General features: G+C 62.4%; 1 protein-coding gene across 3 annotated transcripts; it reads left to right on the top strand.

Moving 5' to 3' along the window:
• The first annotated feature begins 305 nt into the window (after nucleotides 1–305).
• KCNN3 (potassium calcium-activated channel subfamily N member 3) lies at nucleotides 306–17,553 on the top strand. Of its 3 annotated transcripts, XM_065857496.2 has the most exons (9): nucleotides 306–1,155; nucleotides 5,477–5,572; nucleotides 7,832–7,915; nucleotides 8,110–8,250; nucleotides 13,066–13,207; nucleotides 14,292–14,402; nucleotides 14,809–14,936; nucleotides 15,068–15,137; nucleotides 16,017–17,553. In XM_065857496.2, the coding sequence occupies exons 1-9, from the start codon at nucleotides 430–432 to the stop codon at nucleotides 16,487–16,489; spliced, it is 1,971 nt and encodes a 656-aa protein (XP_065713568.1). In that variant the 5' UTR covers nucleotides 306–429; the 3' UTR covers nucleotides 16,490–17,553. The 3 variants fall into 3 exon arrangements, with proteins under 3 accessions (XP_065713568.1, XP_065713567.1, XP_071656432.1); XM_065857495.2 differs by having other exon boundaries at nucleotides 7,832–8,250; nucleotides 16,017–16,436; XM_071800331.1 differs by having other exon boundaries at nucleotides 7,832–8,250; nucleotides 13,066–13,318; nucleotides 16,017–16,436.
• The last annotated feature ends 3,910 nt before the right edge of the window (nucleotides 17,554–21,463 follow it).

Genomic DNA, 21,463 nt, shown 5'->3' with positions numbered 1-21,463 from the left:
ACATTATGTATATCTATATGTTCCCCGATATATCCTGATAGTATCTCCACTAACCCCTTTTTCCGTGGTCGCCCCGCTGTCCCCAGGTCCCTTTTCACCGCTCTCCAGCTCGCTCCCAACTTCCACCGGCCGCGCTGTGGAGCCGCCGGTGCCGGTGCCGAAGTCGCGGTCCCGGCGGGGCCGCAGGAGCCGGGGGGCGCGGGGAGGGGCGGGGAGGGGGGGGGATGATGTCAGCCTGCGGGGAGCCCCGGCGCGGCCAATGGCGCTGCGGGGCTGGGCCAACCGGTGGCGGCGGCGGCGGCGGGGGCGGCGGCGGCGGGGAGCGCGCGACGGCGGCGGCGGGGAGCGCGCGCGGCGCCCCATTCATGAGCCACAGAACCCCGGGAAAGCGGAACCGGTGCCCGGGAACGCGGCGCCGGTGCCGCCGTTATGGAAACATCGGGGCATCATCTTCACGATTCGGGCGTGGGCGATTTGGAGGAAGACGCTCGCTGCCCGTGCCCGTTACCGGGGGATGAACGGGCACCGGCGCCGCCGCCTCCCGCCGCGCTGCCGCCGCTCCAGCACAGCCTGTTGCACTCCTCGCCCGGGTCGCTCCGGGCCCCTCCTCCTCCTCCCGCCGCCCCCGCCGCCCTCCACCCTTCCTCCCGCCACGGCAGCCAGCTCAACCTCGGCGACCACCCGGCGGGCTCGGGACCGGCGAGCGGCAAACACCGGCAGCCGAGCCCCTTGGTGCACCGGCGGGACAGCAACCCCTTCACCGAGATCGCCATGAGCTCCTGCAAGTACAGCGGGGGGGTGATGAAGCCCCTGAGCCGGCTCAGCGCATCCCGGCGGAACCTCATCGAGGCCGAACCGGAGGCTCAGCCCCTGCAGCTCTTCGGTACCGGCGGACCCCCCGAGATCGTCGTCTCGCGCGAGGACAACCACGCGCCCACCGCCCACCGGCCCGAGCGCCCGCCCGCCCGCGCGGCCCCCGCCGCCTTCGCCAAGGGGCCCAAGCGCAAGGCGCAGAACATCGGGTACCGGCTGGGGCACCGGCGGGCGCTGTTCGAGAAGAGGAAGCGGCTCAGCGACTACGCGCTCATCTTCGGCATGTTCGGCATCGTCGTCATGGTCATCGAGACCGAGCTCTCCTGGGGGCTCTACTCCAAGGTACCGGCGGCTCGGGGGGGCGGGCACGGGGCTGTCGGAGCCGGACGGTGCCCGGTGGGGTGAGCGCGGAGCTGTTTGCCCCATACCCTGCCCCATAGGGTGAGCGTGGAGCCTTCTGCCCCATATGGTGCCTGGTGGGGTGAGCGCGGAGCTGTTTGCCCCACAGGGTGAGCATGGAGCCTTCTGCCCCATACGGTGCCTCATAGGATGAGCATGGAGCTTTCTGCCCCATATGGTGCCCGGTGGGGTGAGCACGGAGCCATTGCCCCATACGGTGCCCCATAGGGTGAGCATGGAACCTTCTGCCCCATATGGTGCCCAGCGGGGTGAGCACGGAGCCATTGCCCCATACGGTGCCCCATAGGGTGAGCATGGAACCTTCTGCCCCATATGGTGCCCGGTGGGGTGAGCGCGGAGCTGTTTGCCCCATAGGGTGAACGTGGAGCCTTCTGCCCCATATGGTGCCTGGTGGGGTGACCACGGAGCTGTTTGCCCCATACGGTGCCCCATAGGATGAGCATGGAGCCTTCTGCCCCATACGGTGCCCGGCGGGGTGAGCACAGAGCCATTTGCCCCATAGGATGAACATGGAGCCTTCTGCCCCATATGTTGCCCTGTAGGGTAAACACGGAGCTGTTTGCCCCATGTGTTGCCCCACAGGATGAGCATGGAGCCATTTGCCCCATACAGTGCCCGCTGGGGCAACTGCGGAGCCATTCGCCCCATATGGTGCCCTATAGAATAAACACGGAGCCTTTTGCCCCATATCTGCCCCATAGGATGAACACAGAGCCATTTCCCCCATACATCACCCCATAGGATGAACACGGAGCCGTTTACCCCATGGAGCGTGGGACGGGGACACCGCGGCCGGCTGGGGGCCGTGGGGGTGGCCACAGGTGCCGGCGCCCGATCCCGGTGAAGCTGCCCCACGTGCCACCACCAGCAACAGGGACAGCGGTGCTGTCACCGATCCCCGGCAGCACCACGAGCGCCCTGCGCCTCCCCCTCCTCCTCCACACCCCTTTCTCCATTATTTGCCATTTTTACCGCGCAGGACGGTGCCTTTGGTTTGGAATCGTCCCCCCACGCCGCTCGGCTCCCGCTGCTTGGCAGCGAGATGAACGACGCTCGGTACAGAAAGCTGGCGCCGTATTTATACCCACCCAGCCGGGGGAGCCATCGGCACCCATGGGTGCTGTGGGGTCCCTGTGCTATGGGAAGGAGCCGGGTGGGAAGGAGCCGCTTGAGCGCCGGAGCAGGTGGAAGCGGGGACAGACTGGGGGGTCCCGTGGGACGCTGTGCGGTGCCCGGTTGGCCGGGAGCTCCCGTTTGCCCGCAGCGGTTCCCTCGGCTCCGGTCATGGCCGCGGTGCCGAGCGCGTCGCCGGCTCCGTGCCGAGGGAGGGGACGCTTTGCTCGGCGTCACGGCCGGGGAGTCTTCGCGGCGCTTCCCGCTCCCCGTGAGTGGCACCAAAGCGCCGTCCCCACCCGGCCGCGCCGCCTGTTGAGCGCCCGGGCCCACGTGCCGGGGCCGCCGGCTGTGCCGCTGCCACGCTCGCCGGCGCTGCTGTGTCAGCCACGGAGACCCCGTGAGTCAGCGCCGAGCGGCCGCCCCGGCGCCACCGCGGTGCAGCGGGGGGTCCCTCGGTCCCTTGGCTCCCGGTCGGAGCGACCGGCTCTAAATCCCCCCGGTAGCCCCTGGTGGGAAAGCGGAGCTGGTGGCCGCGAGCGAAGCGCCGGGGCCGCCGGCAGCTGTCGTGTCGGGGGTGGCGGTGCTGCCGGCCCTGGCGCGGCTCCAGCGTCGCCCCGTGGCCGCCGCCACGTGCTCCCCAGGCCGGGCCGAGCCGGGACGTGGGGACGCGGTGACGGGACGGGGCCGGTCCCGCCGTGGGGACAGCGCCGCCGTGTCCCGGAGCCACCGGCGGCACCGCCGCGGTGAAGCATCCCCAGCCAAGTCCTCCCCGCCGCGAGTGGGGAATCCGGCAGCGGCTTTTCCTGCCGAGTCCCTTCGGATCCGGCACCGCTCAATGCGGTGGGTGCGTGGCAACCTGTGCCGGGAGGGCCGGCGCGTCCCTGCGAGGCTCCCGGTGACCCAGCAGCCCCGTGGTTTGGGCAGGATTGGTGCCACCGGGAAGTTTGCCTATTAATAGCCGTTTGTTTGGTCCCCGGCGCTTCTCTCAGCACCAGCCATTATACATCCACACAATCGCGCGGCCGGAGCCAAGTCCTTAACAATGCGCCGCCACCTTCCGCGGCAAATAGTCCCTGCGGTGGGGTGAAACGGCCCGGCGGGGATGGGGATGCGCCGGGGACGCAGCTCGGGGTGCTGGGGGTGTCACGAGTGTGTGGGGTGTTGGGGTGCTGGGTCTCAGGGTGCCATGGGCATGGTGGGTGTCAGGGTGCCATGAGTGTGCCAGGTCTCAGGGTGCCGCGTCTCAGGGTGCCATGGACACGCTGGGTCTCAGGGTGCCATGAGCATGTTGGGTGTCAGTGCCAGGTTTTAGGGTGCCATGGGTGTGTTGGGTCTTAGGGTGCCATGAATATGTTGGGTCTCAGGGTGCCATGAACATGTTGGGTCTCAGGGTGCCATGAACACGTTGGGTGTCAGTGCCAGATCTCAGGGTGCCAGGAGTGTGTTGGATCTCAGGGTGCCATGGACATGTTGGGGCCTCAAGGTGTCATGAACATGTTGGGTCTCAGGGTGCCATGAGTGTGTTGGGTCTCAGTGCGTTGGGGTCTCAAGGTGCCACAAACATGTTTGGTCTCAGGGTGCCATGAACATGTTGGGTCTTTGGGTGCCATGAACATGTTGGGTCTTTGGGTGCCATGAATGTGTTGGGTGTCAGTGCCAGATCTCAGGGTGCCATGAGCGTGTTTGGTCTCAGGGTGCCATGAATATGTTGGGTCTCAGGGTGCCATGAACATGTTGGGGCTTTGGGTACCATGAACACATTGGGTGTCAGTGCCAGATCTCAGGGTGCCAGGAGTGTGTTGGATCTCAGGGTGCCATGGACATGTTGGGGCCTCAAGGTGTTATGAACATGTTGGGTCTCAGGGTGCCATGAGTGTGCCAGGTCTCAGGGTGCCATGAACATGTTTGGGTGTCAGTGCCAGATCTCAGGGTGCCGTGAGTGTGTTGGGTCTCAGTGCCTTGGGGTCTCAAGGTGCCACAAACATGTTTGGTCTCAGGGTGCCATGAACGTGTTGGGGCTTTGGGTGCCATGAACATGTTTGGGTGTCAGTGCCAGATCTCAGGGTGCCATGAGCGTGTTGTGTCTCAGGGTGCCATGAATATGTTGGGTCTTTGGGTGCCATGAGCATGTTGGGTCTTTGGGTGCCATGAACATGTTGGGTCTTTGGGTGCCATGAGCATGTTGGGTCTCAGGGTGCCGTGAACACATTGGGTGTCAGTGCCAGATCTCAGGGTGCCATGAGCATGTTGGGTCTCAGGGTGCCATGAATATGTTGGGTCTCAGGGTGCTGGGTCTCAGCATTTCACGAGTGTGTTGGGTCTCAGGGTGCCATGAACATGTTGGGTCTTTGGGTGCCATGAACATGTTGGGGCTTTGGGTGCCATGAACATGTTGGGTGTCAGTGCCAGATCTCAGGGTGCCATGAGCGTGTTGGGTCTCAGGGTGCCATGGACATGTTGGGTCTTTGGGTGCCAGGAACACGTTGGGTGTCAGTGCCAGATCTCAGGGTGCCATGAGCGTGTTGGGTCTCAGGGTGCCATGAACATGTTGGGTCTTTGGGTGCCACGAGTGTGTTGGGTCTCGGTGTGCCGCGGATGGCCCGGTGATGCGGGACGGGCACAGGGCAGCTTGGTTTGGAGGTAACTGGTGCCGCGGCACCGGTGGAGCCGACTGGTGGCCGATGGCAGCGTGACCGTGCCGGTGACCGAAATGGGGTGCGGAGGGGACCCCGTGGGAGGGGACGATCGATCCCGCTCCCCCGCACCACCCAGGAGCAGCCGCTTGGCTCACCAGTGAACCAGGGGCCGGCTGGATTTACATAGAGCTCATTAACAGGAGGATCTAATTAAACCATCCATTAGGGCGCCGTAAGACGGGGCTCACGCCGGATGCGGCCAGGGTGCTGGTGTCATGCGGTCCAGCCAGGGGAGGCTGGGAATTAAGGTGGCAAAACCAGCTTAAAGCAACATTGTGGGGAACGCGGCTCTTGCCGACGGCGCCATCGCTGCCCCGGGGCGGCTGAAGCACCGGGGTTGGGGGGGTGTGGGTTTGGGGGGGTCAGCGTCTCCAAGGGGGTGCGGACCGCGGGGGTGCCCCCGGTAACGCCGCCCCGCTCTCTCCTTGCAGGACTCCATGTTCTCCCTGGCCCTGAAATGCCTTATCAGCCTCTCCACCGTCATCCTGCTGGGGCTCATCATCGCCTACCACACGCGGGAGGTGCAGGTGGGTCCAGCGACGCCGGCGCCGAGCCACGCGGTGGGGTGGCGGGTGCGCCCGCGGGATGCGGAACCCGGTTCGGAGCCGGGGGCTCGGGGGACAAGGAGGGGTCTTGGGGGACAGGGAGGGGTTTTGGGGACACTGGGGGGGATCTGGGGACACTGGGGGGGTTTTGGGGGACGGGAGGCCCGGCTGCCCGGACGAGCGGCGGCTGCGGGCAGGAAGGGCTCGGAGCCACCGCGGTGCCAAGGCAAACGGTGAAATCCTTCGCTAATCAGGGCCGGCCATGCTCTTCCTCCCTGCCCGCCCGGCGCACCGGGGAAGCCAAAGCTCCCAGTTTGCTCCGCAAGGCTGAACTGGGATCCGGCTTTGGCGCGACGCCGGGTTTGGGGGGACTGGGGAAACCACGCACCGGGGTTTTGGGTCACCAAAGGTCCCACCTTGTCCTGCTCGATGCCGCGGGACGGCGGTGGCTTCGCTGGGTGGGGGTGCGGGGAGACCCCCCCGTCCCCCCCGTCCTCACCAGGTCGCTCAAAGCAAATATTTGCGAGCTTTGGCTTTGGCTGGAATAACATTTACCCTGGGGGGGCGGGTTGGCGCTTGGGGTCGGCGGTTTCCTCCGCTTGTTGTTCTTGGGAGCGGGTTGTGCAACCACAGCGGCCGAGCAACCACCGACGTCCCCCCCGATGTCCCCCCGCGGGGTCCCGGTCCCGGCCACTGAAGTGTCCCCGGTGGCTCCACCGGGCCGGTGACGGCGGCGGGAAGGGACTGGGATGGATTGGAGCTGATTCGCGCCGCCGGATGCCGATCGCTCATTATCTCGGGGGGGCTTATCAAGGGATCGCTGATAATCCGGCCGTAAATCCGCAGCTTCTGGGCTGCGGTCACCCCGCCGGATCCCTGGGAATGACTTGGCTTTGGCCTCTTCCCTCAATATTAATTACATTAATTGTTAAATCCTTTGAGGCGTTTGCAGCTCTCGCCGTGCCTCAGTTTCCCCAGCGCTCCCGGGGTGCTGCCTGTCCCCTCCACCCGCTGGGCTGGGATGGTTTGGGGTCTCCGGGGGGTCCCCATGCCTGTTGCCCCCCCAGCCAGGGCTGCAGGGCTTTCCCCTCCTCAGCCTCTTGTGTCTCCTTCCCCGCCGGAGCTGGGGATGCTGGGGCTGCTGGGGCTGCTGGGGATGCTGGGGATGCTGGGGATGCCCCGGTACCCGCGGTTCCCATGGCAACCCCAGCGATGCGCCGCAGGGCTGGTGCAAGGGGAGGGGGGGATTGCCCAAATCCCCCTTTGTCTCCTTGTCCTCCTTGGCCAGCCCATGGCAAACCAACCCCAGCGCCGCAGCCGAAGGCTCCCTGCCCCTTTCCTCCCGCGGAGCTGTTGTTGTGAACACCGCTCTCCAGGAAGGAACGGGCTGAGGATCCGAGGATCTCCCTGCACAGCTTGGAGCTTTGCTGCTTTATTTGTCTTTTGCTTTTATAAACAATTTTCTCAAACAAAAGCGGCTACAAGGAGCTTCCCGAACAGAAAGGGAGGTGGCCGGGGACGGCCGCTCTGAGTCAGTGCCGGCGGCGCTCACCGGCCCCGGGGGAGAGCCCTGCGTGCCGTGCCGTGCCAGCAAAGCGGGGGGGTTGTTCCCGGTGCCGTGCCAGCCCCGCCGCCCAGGGTCACCCTGCGCTCGGCAGGGTCGAGGACACGCCGGTGACGGTGGCACCGGCAGCCACGTCCCCCTTGGATCCCTTCCCGGTGGTGGCGTTGCCAAGAGGCCCTGAGCGCAGCCCTGGCTGCTGCGGTGACACCGGTGTCCCCGTCGCACCGGGACAAGTTGTCCCGAGGCTGCCGGGGTTTGTCCCCATCACAGAGGGACCAGCACAAGCTGTCACCCCCCGGCCCCCACAGAGACCCCGACTCAGTCGCCGGTACCCAGGATGAACTGGCGGTTGCCATGACAACCAGATCCCATCGCTGCTCCGGCTGCCGTGTTCCCTCCCCAGAAGTTGCCCTCGGTGGCTGTCGGTGACACCGGCGGGAGCGAAAGGGCTGTGGTGGCTCACGCCGGTGTGGTTTGTGCCGGTGCGCTCAAGGTTGCACCCTAAAGCTTCCCGGGGTGTCCCCAGCGCCATAACCGTCCCCGGCACACACGGGCAGAGCCGCGGTGGGGATGGCAAAGGCTCCTTCCCACCTTTTCCTCCTCCATCCATCCATGCATCCATCCATCCCCAGGCGTCCCCGGGCGCCGGTAACCGTGTGCTCTTTGCATCCCGGTAGCTCTTTGTGATCGACAACGGAGCCGACGACTGGCGGATAGCGATGACGTACGAGCGCATCCTCTACATCAGCCTGGAGATGCTGGTTTGTGCCATCCACCCCATCCCCGGGGAGTACAAATTTTTCTGGACAGCCCGCCTGGCTTTCTCCTACACGCCATCGCGGGCCGAGGCGGACGTGGACATCATCCTGTCCATCCCCATGTTCCTGCGCCTCTACCTGATCGCTCGGGTGATGCTGCTGCACAGCAAGCTCTTCACCGACGCCTCCTCCCGCAGCATCGGGGCGCTCAACAAGATCAACTTCAACACCCGCTTCGTCATGAAGACGCTCATGACCATCTGCCCCGGGACGGTGCTGCTGGTCTTCAGCATCTCGCTCTGGATCATCGCGGCGTGGACGGTGCGGGTGTGCGAGAGGTGAGAGGGGATGGGGGTGGGATGAGCGGTGGTTTGGGATGCTCGGTGTTTCGGGATGTGCGGTGTTTTGGGGTGCACGGTGGTTTGGGATGAGCAATGGTTCAGGATGCTCAGTGTTTCAGGACACGTGGTGTTTTGGGATGCTCGGTGGTTTGGGATGCTCGGTGGTTTGGGATGAGCAGTGGTCCAGGATGCTCAGTGGTTTGGGATGCTCGGTGTTTTGGGATATGCGGTGTTTTGGGGTGCACGATGGTTTGGGATGCTTGGTGTTTTGGGGTGTGCGATAGTTCAGGATGCTCAGTGTTTCAGGACATGTGGTGTTTTGGGATGCTCGGTGGTTTGGGATGAGCAATGGTCCAGGATGCTCAGTGGTTTGGGATGAGCAATGGTTTGGGATGCGCGATGTTTCGGGATATGCGGTGTTTTGGGATACACGATGGTTTGGGATGAGTGGTGGTTTGGGATGCGTGGTATTTTGGGATATGCGGTGTTTCGGGATGCACAATGGTTTGGGATGAGCGGTGGTTTGGGGTGTGCGATGGTTCAGGATGCTCAGTGGTTTGGGATGAGCGATGGTTTGGGGTGTGCGGTGTTTTGGGATGCGTGGCGGTTTGGGATGAGTGGTGGTTCAGGATGCTCAGTGTTTCAGGACACGTGGTGTTTCGGGATGCACGATGGTTTGGGATGAGCGACGGTTCAGGATGCTCAGTGGTTTGGGATGAGCGATGGTTTGGGGTGTGCGGTGGTTTGGGATGCACGATGGTTTGGGATGAGTGATGGTTTGGGGTGTGCGGTGTTTTGGGACACACGATGGTTTGGGATGCTCGGTGGTTTGGGATGTCCAATAGTTCAGGATGCTCAGCGGTTTGGGATGCTTGGTGGTTTGGGATGAGCGATGGTTCAGGATGCTCAGCGGTTTGGGATTAGCAATGGTTTGGGTTATGTGGTTTTATGGGATGGATGATGGTTCAGGATGCTCACTGTTTCAGGACTTGCGGTGTTTCGGGATGCGCGATGGTTTGGGATGAGTGGTGGTTCGGGATGCTCGGCGGGTTGGGATGCTCAGGGGTTCAGGATGTGTGGCGGTTCGGGAAGTGCAATGGTTTGGGAACATGGTGTTTCAGGAGCACGCTATTTCGGTTGACATGGTGCTTCTGGAACGCGATGTTTTGGGAACGAGGTGTTTTGGGAACGCGGTGTTTTGGTTCGCACGGTTCGCGGGATGCCCCAGCACCATGGGGGATGCCGAGCTCCAGGTGCTCAGCAGCCGCAGGTTTCACCGCTGTGTCCCCGTCCCCAGGGCCAGCCCTGTCCTGCCAGCACCGCATCCGGGGACACATCCCCATGCCGGGGGACCGTGCGGTGCCAGCTGGCGGGAGCACCGGGGGCACCGTGCACAGGGGGAGGCCGGAGGTGCCGGCGGCGCCTGGCGCGGGCTCTGGCGTGGCTGCCAGCGACTGCCATGACAACCCGGCGGTGACAAACCGGGCAGCATCGCGGGGTTGCTGTGGCGACCGGTACCGCGGCGCCTCCATCCCTTGGGGACCCTCCAGCGCCTCTGTCCCCCGAGGGGACGGGGGGCTGTGACCGAGCCCCCCAGCGCTGCACCCGGGGGGTTTCTCCCCAGCCATGGCGCTCAGTACCGGTGGCACCGTCCATCCCAGGGCAGGTCCCCCCAGGGTGTCCTGTGTCCCGTCTCCATGTGGGGCCGTCCCTGTCCCTAGGAGACCAAACTTGACACCATTCTGCCACCAAAACACCAAAGCCAACCACCCCGGGGGCTCTCGGAGCTGCAGGAAAGCACCCGAGACAACGCGCGTGTTCCCATTGGGTGTCTGTGGATTTAACGAAATCGGCACCACCCTCAGAATCGAGGTGTGAGATTCGCACCCACCGGCACCCTGGGGTCCCTGGGACACCCAGTTTGCTTCTGGGTGCGAAGGCGGGAGGAAGGTCGCCCTCCTCTTCCCCGGGTGGCACCCTGGGGTGGTCGCCCTGGCTTACGGCCGCGGCAGCGGAGCGGAGCCACACGCTGGGGTCTGACCACATTTCCAGGCTGCGTTTGCCTTCCTGCGCCCTCCGCGATGCTCTTGGGATGCGCCGGAGAAGTCGTGCGCTGCTTCACTTCCTAAATGGGGAGTGGGCGTCTGGGCTCCCCGAGGGGTTCGTTCTGCACCTGGGGGGCTCAGGCTGGAAAACACGATGTAAATAAAGAGCCGTTAATGCTGAGGAAAAACCAATAAAATAGAAATGATGCAAGCGAGGCGCTGCAGATCATCAGCGCTGCGGAGCATCAGCGCTGCAGCTGCCACCAGCTGCCCCACCTCCCTCTGTCTACAGAGCAGCAGGCGCGAACCTGGGGGGCTCCTGGGCTGGGGTGCACCGACCTGGGGGTGCAGGAGCTGTGGATGGGGGAGCTCAGGGGGATGCAGGATGGGGGGGTGCAGGACCAGGGGGTGCAGGACTGGGGAATGCAGGACCAGGGGATGCAGGACCAGAGAGGGGGATGGAGGACCAGGGGGATGCAGAACCGGGGGGATGCACCAATATGGGGTGATGGAGGACTAGGGGGTGATGTGGGACTGGGGGGATACAATACTGGGGGGGGATGCAGGACCAGGGGATGCAGGACCAGGGGGATGCAGGACCTGGTGGGGGGATGCAGGACTGGGGGGATGCACCATTATGGGGTGATGCAGGACTGGGGGGTGATATGGGACTGGGGGGATACAATACTGGGGGGGGATGCAGGACCAGGGGATGCAGGACCAGGGGGATGCAGGACCTGGTGGGGGGATGCAGTACTGGGGGGATGCAGTACTGGGGAGATGCAGCACTGGGGGAATGCAGGACCAGGGGATGCAGGACTGGGGGATGAAGGACCACGGGATGCAGGACCAGGGGATGCAGGACCAGGGGGTTGCAGGACTGGGGGGATGCAGGACCAGGGGATGCAGGACCAGGGGATGCAGGACCAGGGGGTTGCAGGACTGGGGGGATGCAGGACCAGGGGATGCAGGACCAGGGGATGCAGGACTGGGGGGATGCAGCACTGGGGGGATGCACCAACATGGGGTGATGCAGGACTGGGGGGTGATGTGGGACCAGGGGGATGCAGGCCCAAGGGGATCCAGGACTGGGGGGTTGCAGGACCCCTGAGCCATGCTCTGTCCCCAAAGTGCTGCACAGCCCCTGCAAGGGCCACTCAGGCCATGTCCCCATGTCCCCACTGCTGGCAGATTGCGCTGGAAACCGGTTCACTTTGGCTTGCGCGGCCACCCCCACCCAGCGCTGTGCCGCTCCAGGCCAGGGTCCCCGGGCCACGGTGCATCCCCCTGGCACCATGGGCTGTGCCGGTGCCCACGGGCGCAGCGGCAGCGCTGCCGGTGGGGGGGCCGCGGCTCTGGGGAGGCAGCGAGTCGCTAAGCAACCTCGCCCGCTGCCTGCGGTGCCGGCCCTGCCGCCGCCGGCACGCGCGGCGCTCGCACGTGTGTTCGCACATGTGTTCACACGTGTGTGCGCGCTCGTGCAGCCGGCCCGGAGCTCCTCGCCGCCGTGGGGCAGCCGAAGCGGGGCCGGCGTGGCGATGCTCGTGGGACCGGGGCGGTGCTCGTGGCGCCAGCTCTGCCCGCGGGGTGGACAAGGGAGAGGTGGAAATGGACACTGGGGTCGAAGCGGTGGCAGCAGCTCCTGTTTATCAGCTCAAAGTGCATCTTGGAAGAGGCAACGTCCGTCTGTCCGGCTGTGCCGGAGCACGATGTTCCCGGGGCCAGCTGTGGCTGAGGGAGCTTTCTCGTGTGCCAGGATCTCATTGAATCAGAGTCATTTTGGTTGAAAAGCCCCTCGAGATCAGATCCAAGCGTTACCCACCCCGGCACTGAACATGTCCCTGGGAACCTCATCTCTGTATTTCAGCCCCTCCAGGGACGGTGACTCCAGCACTGCCCTGGGCAGTTCCAACACCCACAGCCCTTTGGGGAGGAAATTGTTCCCAAGATCCAACCTCAAGCTCTCGTTCGAGTCTCCGGTTACTTGGGGGGGAAAAACATTTCAGAAGAGGAGAAAACCCAACTGCTGCGGAGCTGAGATGAACCGGGGAGGGGGTTTTGCCAAAAGCTCCATCTGTTTTCCCTCTGCTGATTTCACAAGGAGGGAGAAGCCACTGGGGAGAGGGACACATGTGAGCAGGAGGGTGATTGCGCTGCCCGTGGTGTGGGGAAGGTGCTGCCTGTCCCACCCAGGGCTTTGGTGCTGGTCCCACTGCCCGGAGCTGGTGCTGCATCCCTGGGCACCGCGGCCCCTGGTTACGTGTTTGCCGGAAGAGCCGCAGCCGGTTGCCGGGCCGGCCAAGGCGGTCGCTGACCTGGCGGCTCGGCAGGAACGTGGCCGTGGAAAGTTCGCAGCATCCTCGAAGCCGCAGCCGCTCCACGTGTGCTCCGCCTGGAGCGCCTGAGCCGCTCCAAGTGCCGGCGGCGCCGTGGGATCCGTCCCGGGGGCGGCGCGGGGGGAACGGGACGCGGGGGAGGACACGGGGGCTTTGCAGAGCCGCAGCTGTTTGTTCCATCACCGCGTGGCTGCAGCCGGCAGCACCGGGACGCGGTGACAGGTCTGACCGAAAGCAGAAGCTCCTTCCCTCGAGTTTTCGCTCTGGTTTTCTCCATGTGGGTTTTCCCATGCCAGAAATTGCGCAAACGCCGTCGCTCCGGGACATCGTGCCGTGTTGTTAATTGATTAATGTTCATCTCCCTCGCGCCGCGCAGCGGCCATGCCCAGGTGTCCCCCGCGGTGACACCGACACCCGCGTCTCCCCGGCAGGTACCACGACCAGCAGGACGTCACCAGCAACTTCCTGGGCGCCATGTGGCTCATCTCCATCACCTTCCTCTCCATCGGCTACGGCGACATGGTCCCGCACACCTACTGCGGGAAGGGGGTCTGCCTGCTCACCGGCATCATGGTAACGGCCGCGCCGCGCCGCTCACCCGTCCCCGCCGCGGCGTCAGGGCCACCGAGTTATCCGGGGACAAGCTTCTCGGGCCGGCTTGTCCGTGCACAAGGCGTCAAAGCTGTAATTGCAATTATTACGAGCGCAGTAATTAGCAGGACGCGGCGGTTTGGTTAAGGGAGGATGGTTGAGGCTCGTGGATTTGGGTTTACTTGGTGAGGGGCAGCTGGATTGTGGCGGGGTCAGGGACGTCCCCAGGGGCCCCCAAAAATCCTTTGGCTGTCGCCGCTCCCCGCCTGGCTCCCATCGCCATCCCACGTGCTGCCGGAGCAGCTGGGACTCCTCCACCCCCACGCTCCCCGGTGTCACCGCTGCACCACATCCAGAGGTCACTGTCCCCCGGGGCCACCCCGGGGCACCCCAGAGATCTCCCAGCCCCCCAGCTCTGCCCAACATGGCACCGGGGGCTCCCGGAGCTCCCGCCAGCCAGCGGTGACTTTGAACCAAGGGACCATCTGGCAAAGTGTCCCTTGTCCCAGCGCCCACGCGGTTGCGCAGCCCCCGCCTTGGCATGAATGGGGACCCCCCCATGGGGACCCCCCCAATGCCGAGTGCTCCCTGAGCCGCAGCCGCCCTGCCGGGAAGAAAGAAGCAGCAGGAGCCAAGAGCTCAGGGGATGCTAAAGGCTTCGGCTCAGAGCATGACATTAATTAATGACTCTTTAATAAATGAAGGCGCGGTTGCCAGGCCGTGGGGCTGTGCCAGCGTGCCGGGAGGGGGGAGAGCGCCGAGCACGGCGGGGAGCGGAGGCACCTTTGCTTTCCAAAGACAAAGCCATGCCAGGGATGGCGGCTCGGTGCTAATCGCCAGGATAAACGAGCTGTGGGGAGAGGCAGCGATTTGGGGGGCGTCCTGGTTTGGCGGTCATCAGCCTTTCCTGTTAATTACCCAGCTCATCGTTAGCTCAAGGACAATCAGGCTGTGTGATATCTCCTCGTTAGGGGGGGGTGGAGCTTTAATTAATAGAGGGTTGAAATGGTGAGGGTGGGAGTGTTGGTGCTGTATGTGGGTGAGCAAGGGTGATGTCCCCATGCAGGGTGCCGGTTGCACCGCGCTGGTGGTGGCTGTGGTGGCCCGGAAGCTGGAACTCACCAAAGCCGAGAAGCATGTCCACAACTTCATGATGGACACGCAGCTCACCAAGCGGGTAAGGAGCTGGGGTTGGAAAAGAGCCTCGAGAATCCAACCAAAACCCACCGCTGGCACTGCCCCCTGGCCCTGAGAACCTCATCTCTGTGTGTTTAACCCCCCCAGGGATGGCGACTCCAGCACTGCCCTGGGCAGCTGTTCCAACACCCACAGCCCTTTGGGGAGAAATCACCCCAAATTTCCAACCTCCTTCTCCAGCCCCTTCCCCTTCTCTGAACTCGCTCCATGTATTTGGGAAAACAACCCCTTTGCAAAGCTGCAGGAGATGGTGTGGGAGCGGAGCTGAACCTCTCGCTCCAGCTGGGACGAGTCAAACGCTCTTGCAACGACCGGTCCAGGAGCCAAAGCGGTGTCTCGGTGAGCTCCCCCATCCCGCTGACCCGCAGCCGACTCTCCTCTTGCAGATCAAGAACGCGGCCGCCAACGTCCTGCGGGAAACGTGGCTCATCTACAAGCACACGAAGCTGCTGAAGAAGATCGACCACGCCAAAGTCAGGAAGCACCAGAGGAAATTCCTCCAAGCCATTCACCAGTAAGGGCCAGGGGGGGATTCGTGCTCCAGCCCCCGCAGGGACGTGTGGACAACGTCCCATTGCTCGGGACATGGGCCGGTCTGCGGTTTGAGGTTGGGGGTTCAGCCACGTTGTTCTTTCCCCCTCCCAGGTTGCGGAGCGTGAAGATGGAGCAGAGGAAGCTGAGCGACCAAGCGAACACCCTGGTCGACCTCTCGAAGGCAAGTTGGCCCCCCACAACCCCTCGTGTTTCTTTTCACTTGTGAAAACTAGAGCAGATCTGTGGGATGATCGCCCTTGTGAGGTCCTGGAGCTGAGCCGGGTGGATCTTGGGGCAGAAATACCCAAATCCCGGACTGGTTGGGGTTGGAGGGACCTCTGGGGATCCCCAGCCCAGGGTCACCAGAGCGGGTGGCACAGGGTCACATCCATGCGGTTTGAATGTCCCCGGAGAAGGAGACTCCAAACCGCTCTGGGCAGCTGCTCCAGGCTCCGGCGCCTCAAAGCACCCAAGTTCCTCCTCATGTTCAGGGGGAAATCCCCATGTCCCAGCCTGTGCCCGTTGCCCCTCGTCCTGTCGCTGCAGCACCGAACAATCCGGTGCATCCTCTGCCGCCCACCCTGAGATATCGATCACATCATCGGGTCCCTCTCAGCTCCTCTGCTCCAGCCTTTCCAGCCCCCTCACGTCTCTGTGTCCCCACACTGGTCTCTCTCCTTGTGCTTCTTAAACCAGGGAGCCCAGAACTGCTCCCAGTAACTCCAGAAGGGGCCTCAGCAGCGGGAGGACAACCACGCTCTTCCTCATGCACCCAGTCATAGAATCATTTTGGTTGGAAAAGGCCTTTAAGATATCGAGCCCAACTGTTGTACATGACCAGGGAGGTGTTTTCCAGGTGTTTTCTGAAGGGTTTTGGGGTTCCCTTGAGCTCAGGCAGAAGATGGAGGATGCTCCTTGCTCTGCACTGAAATCCTGAAGGATTTCCCACCCGCTGCTCCTTCCAGCTCTGCTTTCAGCTCCGTTCGTCCCTCATATTTTAATAAGAACAAAGGGCTGCAGGGCTCGGTGCCAGCACTAACCCCCCGCCGTTCCCCGGCAGATGCAGAACGTGATGTACGACCTCATCACCGAGCTCAACGACCGCAGCGAGGACCTGGAGAAGCAACTGGGCAGCCTGGAATCCAAACTGGAGCAGCTCAGCGCCACCTTCAACTCCCTGCCGCTGCTGATGGCCGACATGCTGCGCCAGCAGCACCAGCGCCTGCTCGCCGCCGTCCTGGAGACACGGGGGGTCACGGTGCCACTGGGCACCCCCCAAACGCCGCTTTCCGAGAGCCCCATCGGCGTCAGCTCCACCTCCTTCCCGACCCCGTACACGAGCTCGAGCAGCTGCTAAAACATCCCCCCGGGGAGCGTTTCCGCGCAGGTCCCGAGGTCTCCGTGGATGGTTTTGGTTGGTTTTTCTTTTTGGCTTTTCTTCCGGTCCTCGGAGCCGGTGGGGCCGGAGCTTTGCCAACGCCTTTGGGATCGGGAATCGCATCCCCGCGCCCTCCGCCGTTCAGGTGCCTCTAGACGTGTTGACGGAAGGGGACGGGAGGTGACGCCGCTGGCGTCCGCGTCGCCCCGCGCGCAATCTCAGGTCTTCACATTTGAAAAACAAAACAAACCACACAAAACCAACAAAGTCAGAAGCACTGAAGCAAAGAAGCAGAGGGAGGGGTGTCCCCCGCTGTGTGGACACCCCCGGGGCGCTCCCCGTGTCACTGTCACCATCGCGGTGTCACCGACGCGGTGGCTTCTGGCACAGGCTCCATCAGCGGGACCCTTGCGAACCCCAACTCGGATTGGCCGCGACCCACCCGGGGGTGGTTCCCCAGAGCCGTGAGTGTTTTCTGCCCCCGGCAGAACAAGGGACACTTCATTTCTGCTCCTCGGTGGCGCGTTCTGCCCGGTGCCACGTGCCGGAGCCGGGACCGCAGTGCCTAACGCGTGGGGAGACCGCGATGGCGAGGAGGAGGGGGCTGGCAGGCCAGCCCCGGCACCGGGGGGGTCCCCGGGTGCTCATATCGCCGTGTTTTGGGATCCCGCGGGTTCTTTGCTGCTGGATGAAAACCCCGTCGGCTCCGAGCGGCTCAAACGTCGGCCCTCAAGCCCAACCGGCAGCGCCGAACGCACCGGGGCCACGGGGGGGTCGCCGGTGAGGGTTGGCGTAGCGGGGCAGGTGCTTCATCTGGTTAAAACCGAGCCCGTCGCCGCCGTGCCGCGTGGGGATCGCAGCACCGTGCGGCACCGGCGCTCTGCCCTTGTTGCTTATATTTTCTTTCTTATTTTTAGTTCTTTGCCGGTTCAGCTTCCTGAGGTTCCCTTGGGCACCTCCTGGTTATTTCTGGAACCGGCCATTTTCTGTTCTTGCTTTCACCATTTCCTCCTTATTTTCCTCCCCAGTTCTGCCCCGGGGTCGTGTTCAGGCTCCGGCTTTGGGGCTGGTGTTTGCTGCTTTCAATGAAAACTCAGCAGAGGCTATTTATATATTTTTTAAACAGATGAAGCAACCGTGTAATTACTCCGCGATATTAATTACACCTCGCCCGGCTGTGTCAGTAATTGTAATCAAAGTCACTGTGCTACTCCAGGTACACCCAGCCTGCAATTTCCTCCTTCGTAACTCTTTGCCCTTCCATAAATAACGCCGGATTTGGTGCGCACGTCGGCAGGGCCGGAGGAGTTGCTGGCTGAAAGCTCCACTTGCTGCCGGTGGTAGGTGGGTTTTTACTCCTTCTGCCCTGCAATTAACGTTACGGAGAGAACAAGCGGGAGGTAGCGAGGAGCGTTATCCCCCGGCGAGGAGGAGGAGGAGGAAGGCTGCTGTGAAACAAGCTTGCGGTTGCGTTGAGCCCTTTGGTCACGGTTGTTCCCGTTGTGTTCATCGGGTCCTCGGCCGCTCGGTTTGTGGGGACGAGCAGCTCGTCCCTTCTTCCCATCTTGTGTCACCGGTGCCACCGCAGGGTGGGGGGAGCCTGGGCAGCCCCCCCTGGTCTGTCGTGTGCACCCATGGGTGACCCTCAGCTTCCCAGCAGAAGCTTCTGCCCTCTCTGTAAGGAGTTTCCAGCCTGGCAATGGAGAAAAGGGTGTGAATGCTGAGAAGGAGCCTGAAATGTGGCATTTCCAGCAGCCTGTGGGGAAAAAGGCTGCTGCTGGGGTTCAGACAGGAGCAAAGGCCACGTGCTGCAGGGCTGGGGTGTCGAAGGTGGATCTCGGGGTGTTGGAGATGGATCCCGGGCTGTCAGGGAGCCGGAGGAAGGGTCGACACTCGAGAATCGGTATCGCCAATGAGAAAATGCTTACAGGCCCAAGTCTGGGAAACCCAAGGGTGTGAGATGGGAGCAGGTGCTGGAGCAAAGTGCTGGTGCTGAGAGCTACGGTGCCATGGCCTGTGCAGGAGATGCTGGGCCTGGGGGGATGCTGGGGTCTCTGCACCCCCAAAAATGCCTCAGCCTGAGGGCTTATGGCCCTGGGTCTGCACCCTATGTCCTGCACCCCTTATCTGTCATCCTGCGCCCTGCATCTTGCACACCCCTGGACTCCCATCTCACACCCCGCACCCCCATCTCACACCCTGTACCCTTCAGACCCTGGACCCACATCCCTGCACCCCACCATGCACCCCCATATTGCACCCACCCCCTCCACCCATCACCCTGAGCACCGGGCTCACCGCACCCCCCGAGTTCAGCACCGGGACTGACGCCCCCAGCCCCACTGCCGGGAGCTGCCCCGGTCCAGCCTGTGGCAGCGCCAGTACTGGGGGGCTGTGGGCCTGGGGGGGCCCCCCCAGAGCCGCTGCCGTGTCCCCACCAGCGGTTGAGCACCCCGGTGCAGGCATCCCCTCCATATTGTGCCCAGGGCATCGGTAGCTTGAGCTGGAGCTTCCTGGTAGGTAATGGCTCCGTTAACTGCTCCCCAGCCTCTGCTCGCACCTGAAAATGGGGACACGGGCTCCAAAATGACAAAGGGACAAAAGGGACCAGAAGAGCCGGGACCAACCACCGCGGCGGAGGAAAAGCACAAGAACAAAACCCGCGATGCTGAGTTCTCATCCCAAAGAGAAGCACCCGACCCCCCCACGCCAACGGGGCCAAACCCCAAAACCCCCCAGGACCCACCCAGCCTCATTTTCCACCCAACCCTGGGGGGTTTTTGGGTTGTTTTTTGTCGTTTTTCTCCACGAACCTCGGCCCTGCGCCGCCTGCGAGGAAACGTCCCGGGAACCCCCGGCCTCTCCGCAAACTCGCAGCCGTTTGTGTCCGGACTGAAGGAGCTTTGACTTGGGTTTGCGTCTTCGCCTCTGTACCGCTCGCTTCTTTTTTTAACGAACAATAGGGGAAAGCATAATAGTTTATTTTAACTATGAAATATATTGCTATATTATAAAGGTTATTGTAACTTTCAATTATGGTTTTGTACCCGACCCGCAGCGACGCCAGCCTGCTGCCAAAAAATGTCTTGTTTCTGAGTACAGCCGCTGCTCCCAGGGTGGGGGACGGGGGCAGAACCCCCAAAAACACTCCCCAAACTCCTCATCCTTCCCCTCGCACCCCCTATTAATTCCTTCTTTTAGCAGGGACCCACACATCCCGATGGCACCGGAACTTTGGTCTCCCTAGGGAAATATCTGCCCAGCCCATGCACCTTTTTCCCCACCAAGGTCTCAGCACCTTTTGGAAAAGCCATTTGCCCCCCACTCCCCAGCACAAGAGCCAAAATTCCCTTGTTCCCCCCAGGATGGTGGAACAAACAGCCCCATCCTGCTCTCCCAGCGCAAAAAGCTCTGAGGGACCGCGGCCACCGTGCCTGGCGGGGGCTGATTTTTGGCTTGAAATCCCTACCCTGGGGAGGTTTTGCTCCCTTGGGCCTCAGGTTCCGATGATGCTGATGCAGGAGGACGAAGCCGTGAGCGTGGCAGAGAAAGGCGCTGAGCTGGCGGGGGCTCAACCTTCCGCACCATCGACTCTGTGAGCGTCTCGTCCTCACCGAGCTGGACCCGAGCTCCGTTCAGCCAAAATCTGCAGGCGAGTAAGTCTCGAAATGTTCTGGTTTAGCCCTCCCGCTCCTTCCCGGCCGATGTGACCGCGTCTGGGAACGAGCGATGCCCGCGGCACAAATTCCCGCTGCTCTTGTGCTAAAAAGCCCCCACGCCGGCTCGTCCCCACCGGAGCCGCAATCACTGCCGTAGTCTCACCGTTATTATCATCACAGACCAGTTAAACCCAGTAGGGTCCAATCCCTGCACCAGCGACCTCCCAGACCTGAAATCCCCCAGCAGAGACCAAACTGGGCTGCCTGGAGTTAGACCCAGCTGGGGGTGCTCCTGCCCCACGCATTTGTCCCCCCACTTATGGGGCGATTGGTGGCAGCTGCTCCTTGCTGGGATGCGACGGGGGGGTTATAGCTCTGCCAGAGGAGAGGGGCTGGTTCCCCCAGGGATTTTTTAGGGTGCTCGGTCCCCCCCACCCCTCTCTCCTTTGGGTTTCTCCTCCCCACCAACTCAGCCCCCCATGGTTGGTTTTTTGGGGAGGAAAAGGGTGATTTTTCAGCAGCTTGAGGAGGGGATGATGCTGCAAGGCTCCCAGCTTCTCTGAGAGATCTCGGGGTGACAGAAAGGGGTTTGTGCAAGGAAAAGCTGCTCGTGGGATTAAGTCATTTTGGTGGGACGAGCCACCATGGGGTGGGCGCTCCGTGCGCCCCGTTCTGCTCCGTTTTCCACCCAAAGTGTTCTTCCCCCCGCCCCAATGTGCCGCGGGACCCCCAGCGGGAGCCGCTCGCCCGTCTCCGTGGCCAGGACCCGGCCCTGGGCTTCCACCCCTGGTCCTGGTGCGGGCGGGGGCCGTCCCGTCCCCGCGGCGTTGCCATAAACCCGAGCTGTACCCAGAAACAGGCGCGTTTTAAACTATGGCTTTAACCTGTTCACTGTAAAAAGTGCCTTGGACTTTAATCTGAAGAGGTCAGTATCTATAAATATTTACCTGTGCGGTGTGTAAGTATGCAGCTCTGGATGTGTAGTTACACACACAAATATATGATATATACGGACATCTCGAAGTGCTTCTGAGCCCTCTGTTCCTCACGGGAAGCGGTTTCGTGCCTTTCGGGGTCCGGCTGGGTGGTTTGGGGGGCGCTTCGGGAAACCACACGGACTCATCGCCGCTCGTTTGGAGTCCAATTGAAACTACAACGCTAAGGCAAACACATAACATTACATATTACGCTTTGGAGACGTTAACAGGCTCTGTAGTTTGGTTTATATTGGCTATAAATTAGTCTGATATGGTATAAAAGCAGAAATGCATAAACACCGGGCAACGCTCTGAATGAAGTAGCGCGTTTGCCTTTATAGATTAAACGCAAGGTAAGAATTAATCTGAGTAATAGTTTTCAAAACCAGATTTTTAAGGTCTTTGTATGTCAAAAATGTTCATTCCGGGGACATAGAAATAATTGAGGGACTGAATCCTAATGAAAACGGACGTTATAACGCTTAAATTTCTA

This window comes from Patagioenas fasciata, chromosome 30 (genome assembly GCF_037038585.1).
Source record: "Patagioenas fasciata isolate bPatFas1 chromosome 30, bPatFas1.hap1, whole genome shotgun sequence".
Taxonomy (NCBI): domain Eukaryota; kingdom Metazoa; phylum Chordata; class Aves; order Columbiformes; family Columbidae; genus Patagioenas; species Patagioenas fasciata.
This window is presented reverse-complemented; position numbering and strand designations above follow the sequence as displayed.

Excerpts from the sequence above, each read along its gene's own strand:
- KCNN3 (XM_071800331.1), top strand. The coding sequence starts at position 430 with ATGGAAACATCGGGGCATCATCTTCACGATTCGGGCGTGGGCGATTTG. Across the intron at positions 5,573-7,831 it reads ACCACACGCGGGAGGTGCAG|CTCTTTGTGATCGACAACGG; the intron begins GTGGGTCCAGCG and ends GCATCCCGGTAG. Across the intron at positions 13,319-14,291 it reads GTGCACAAGGCGTCAAAGCT|GGTGCCGGTTGCACCGCGCT; the intron begins GTAATTGCAATT and ends GTCCCCATGCAG.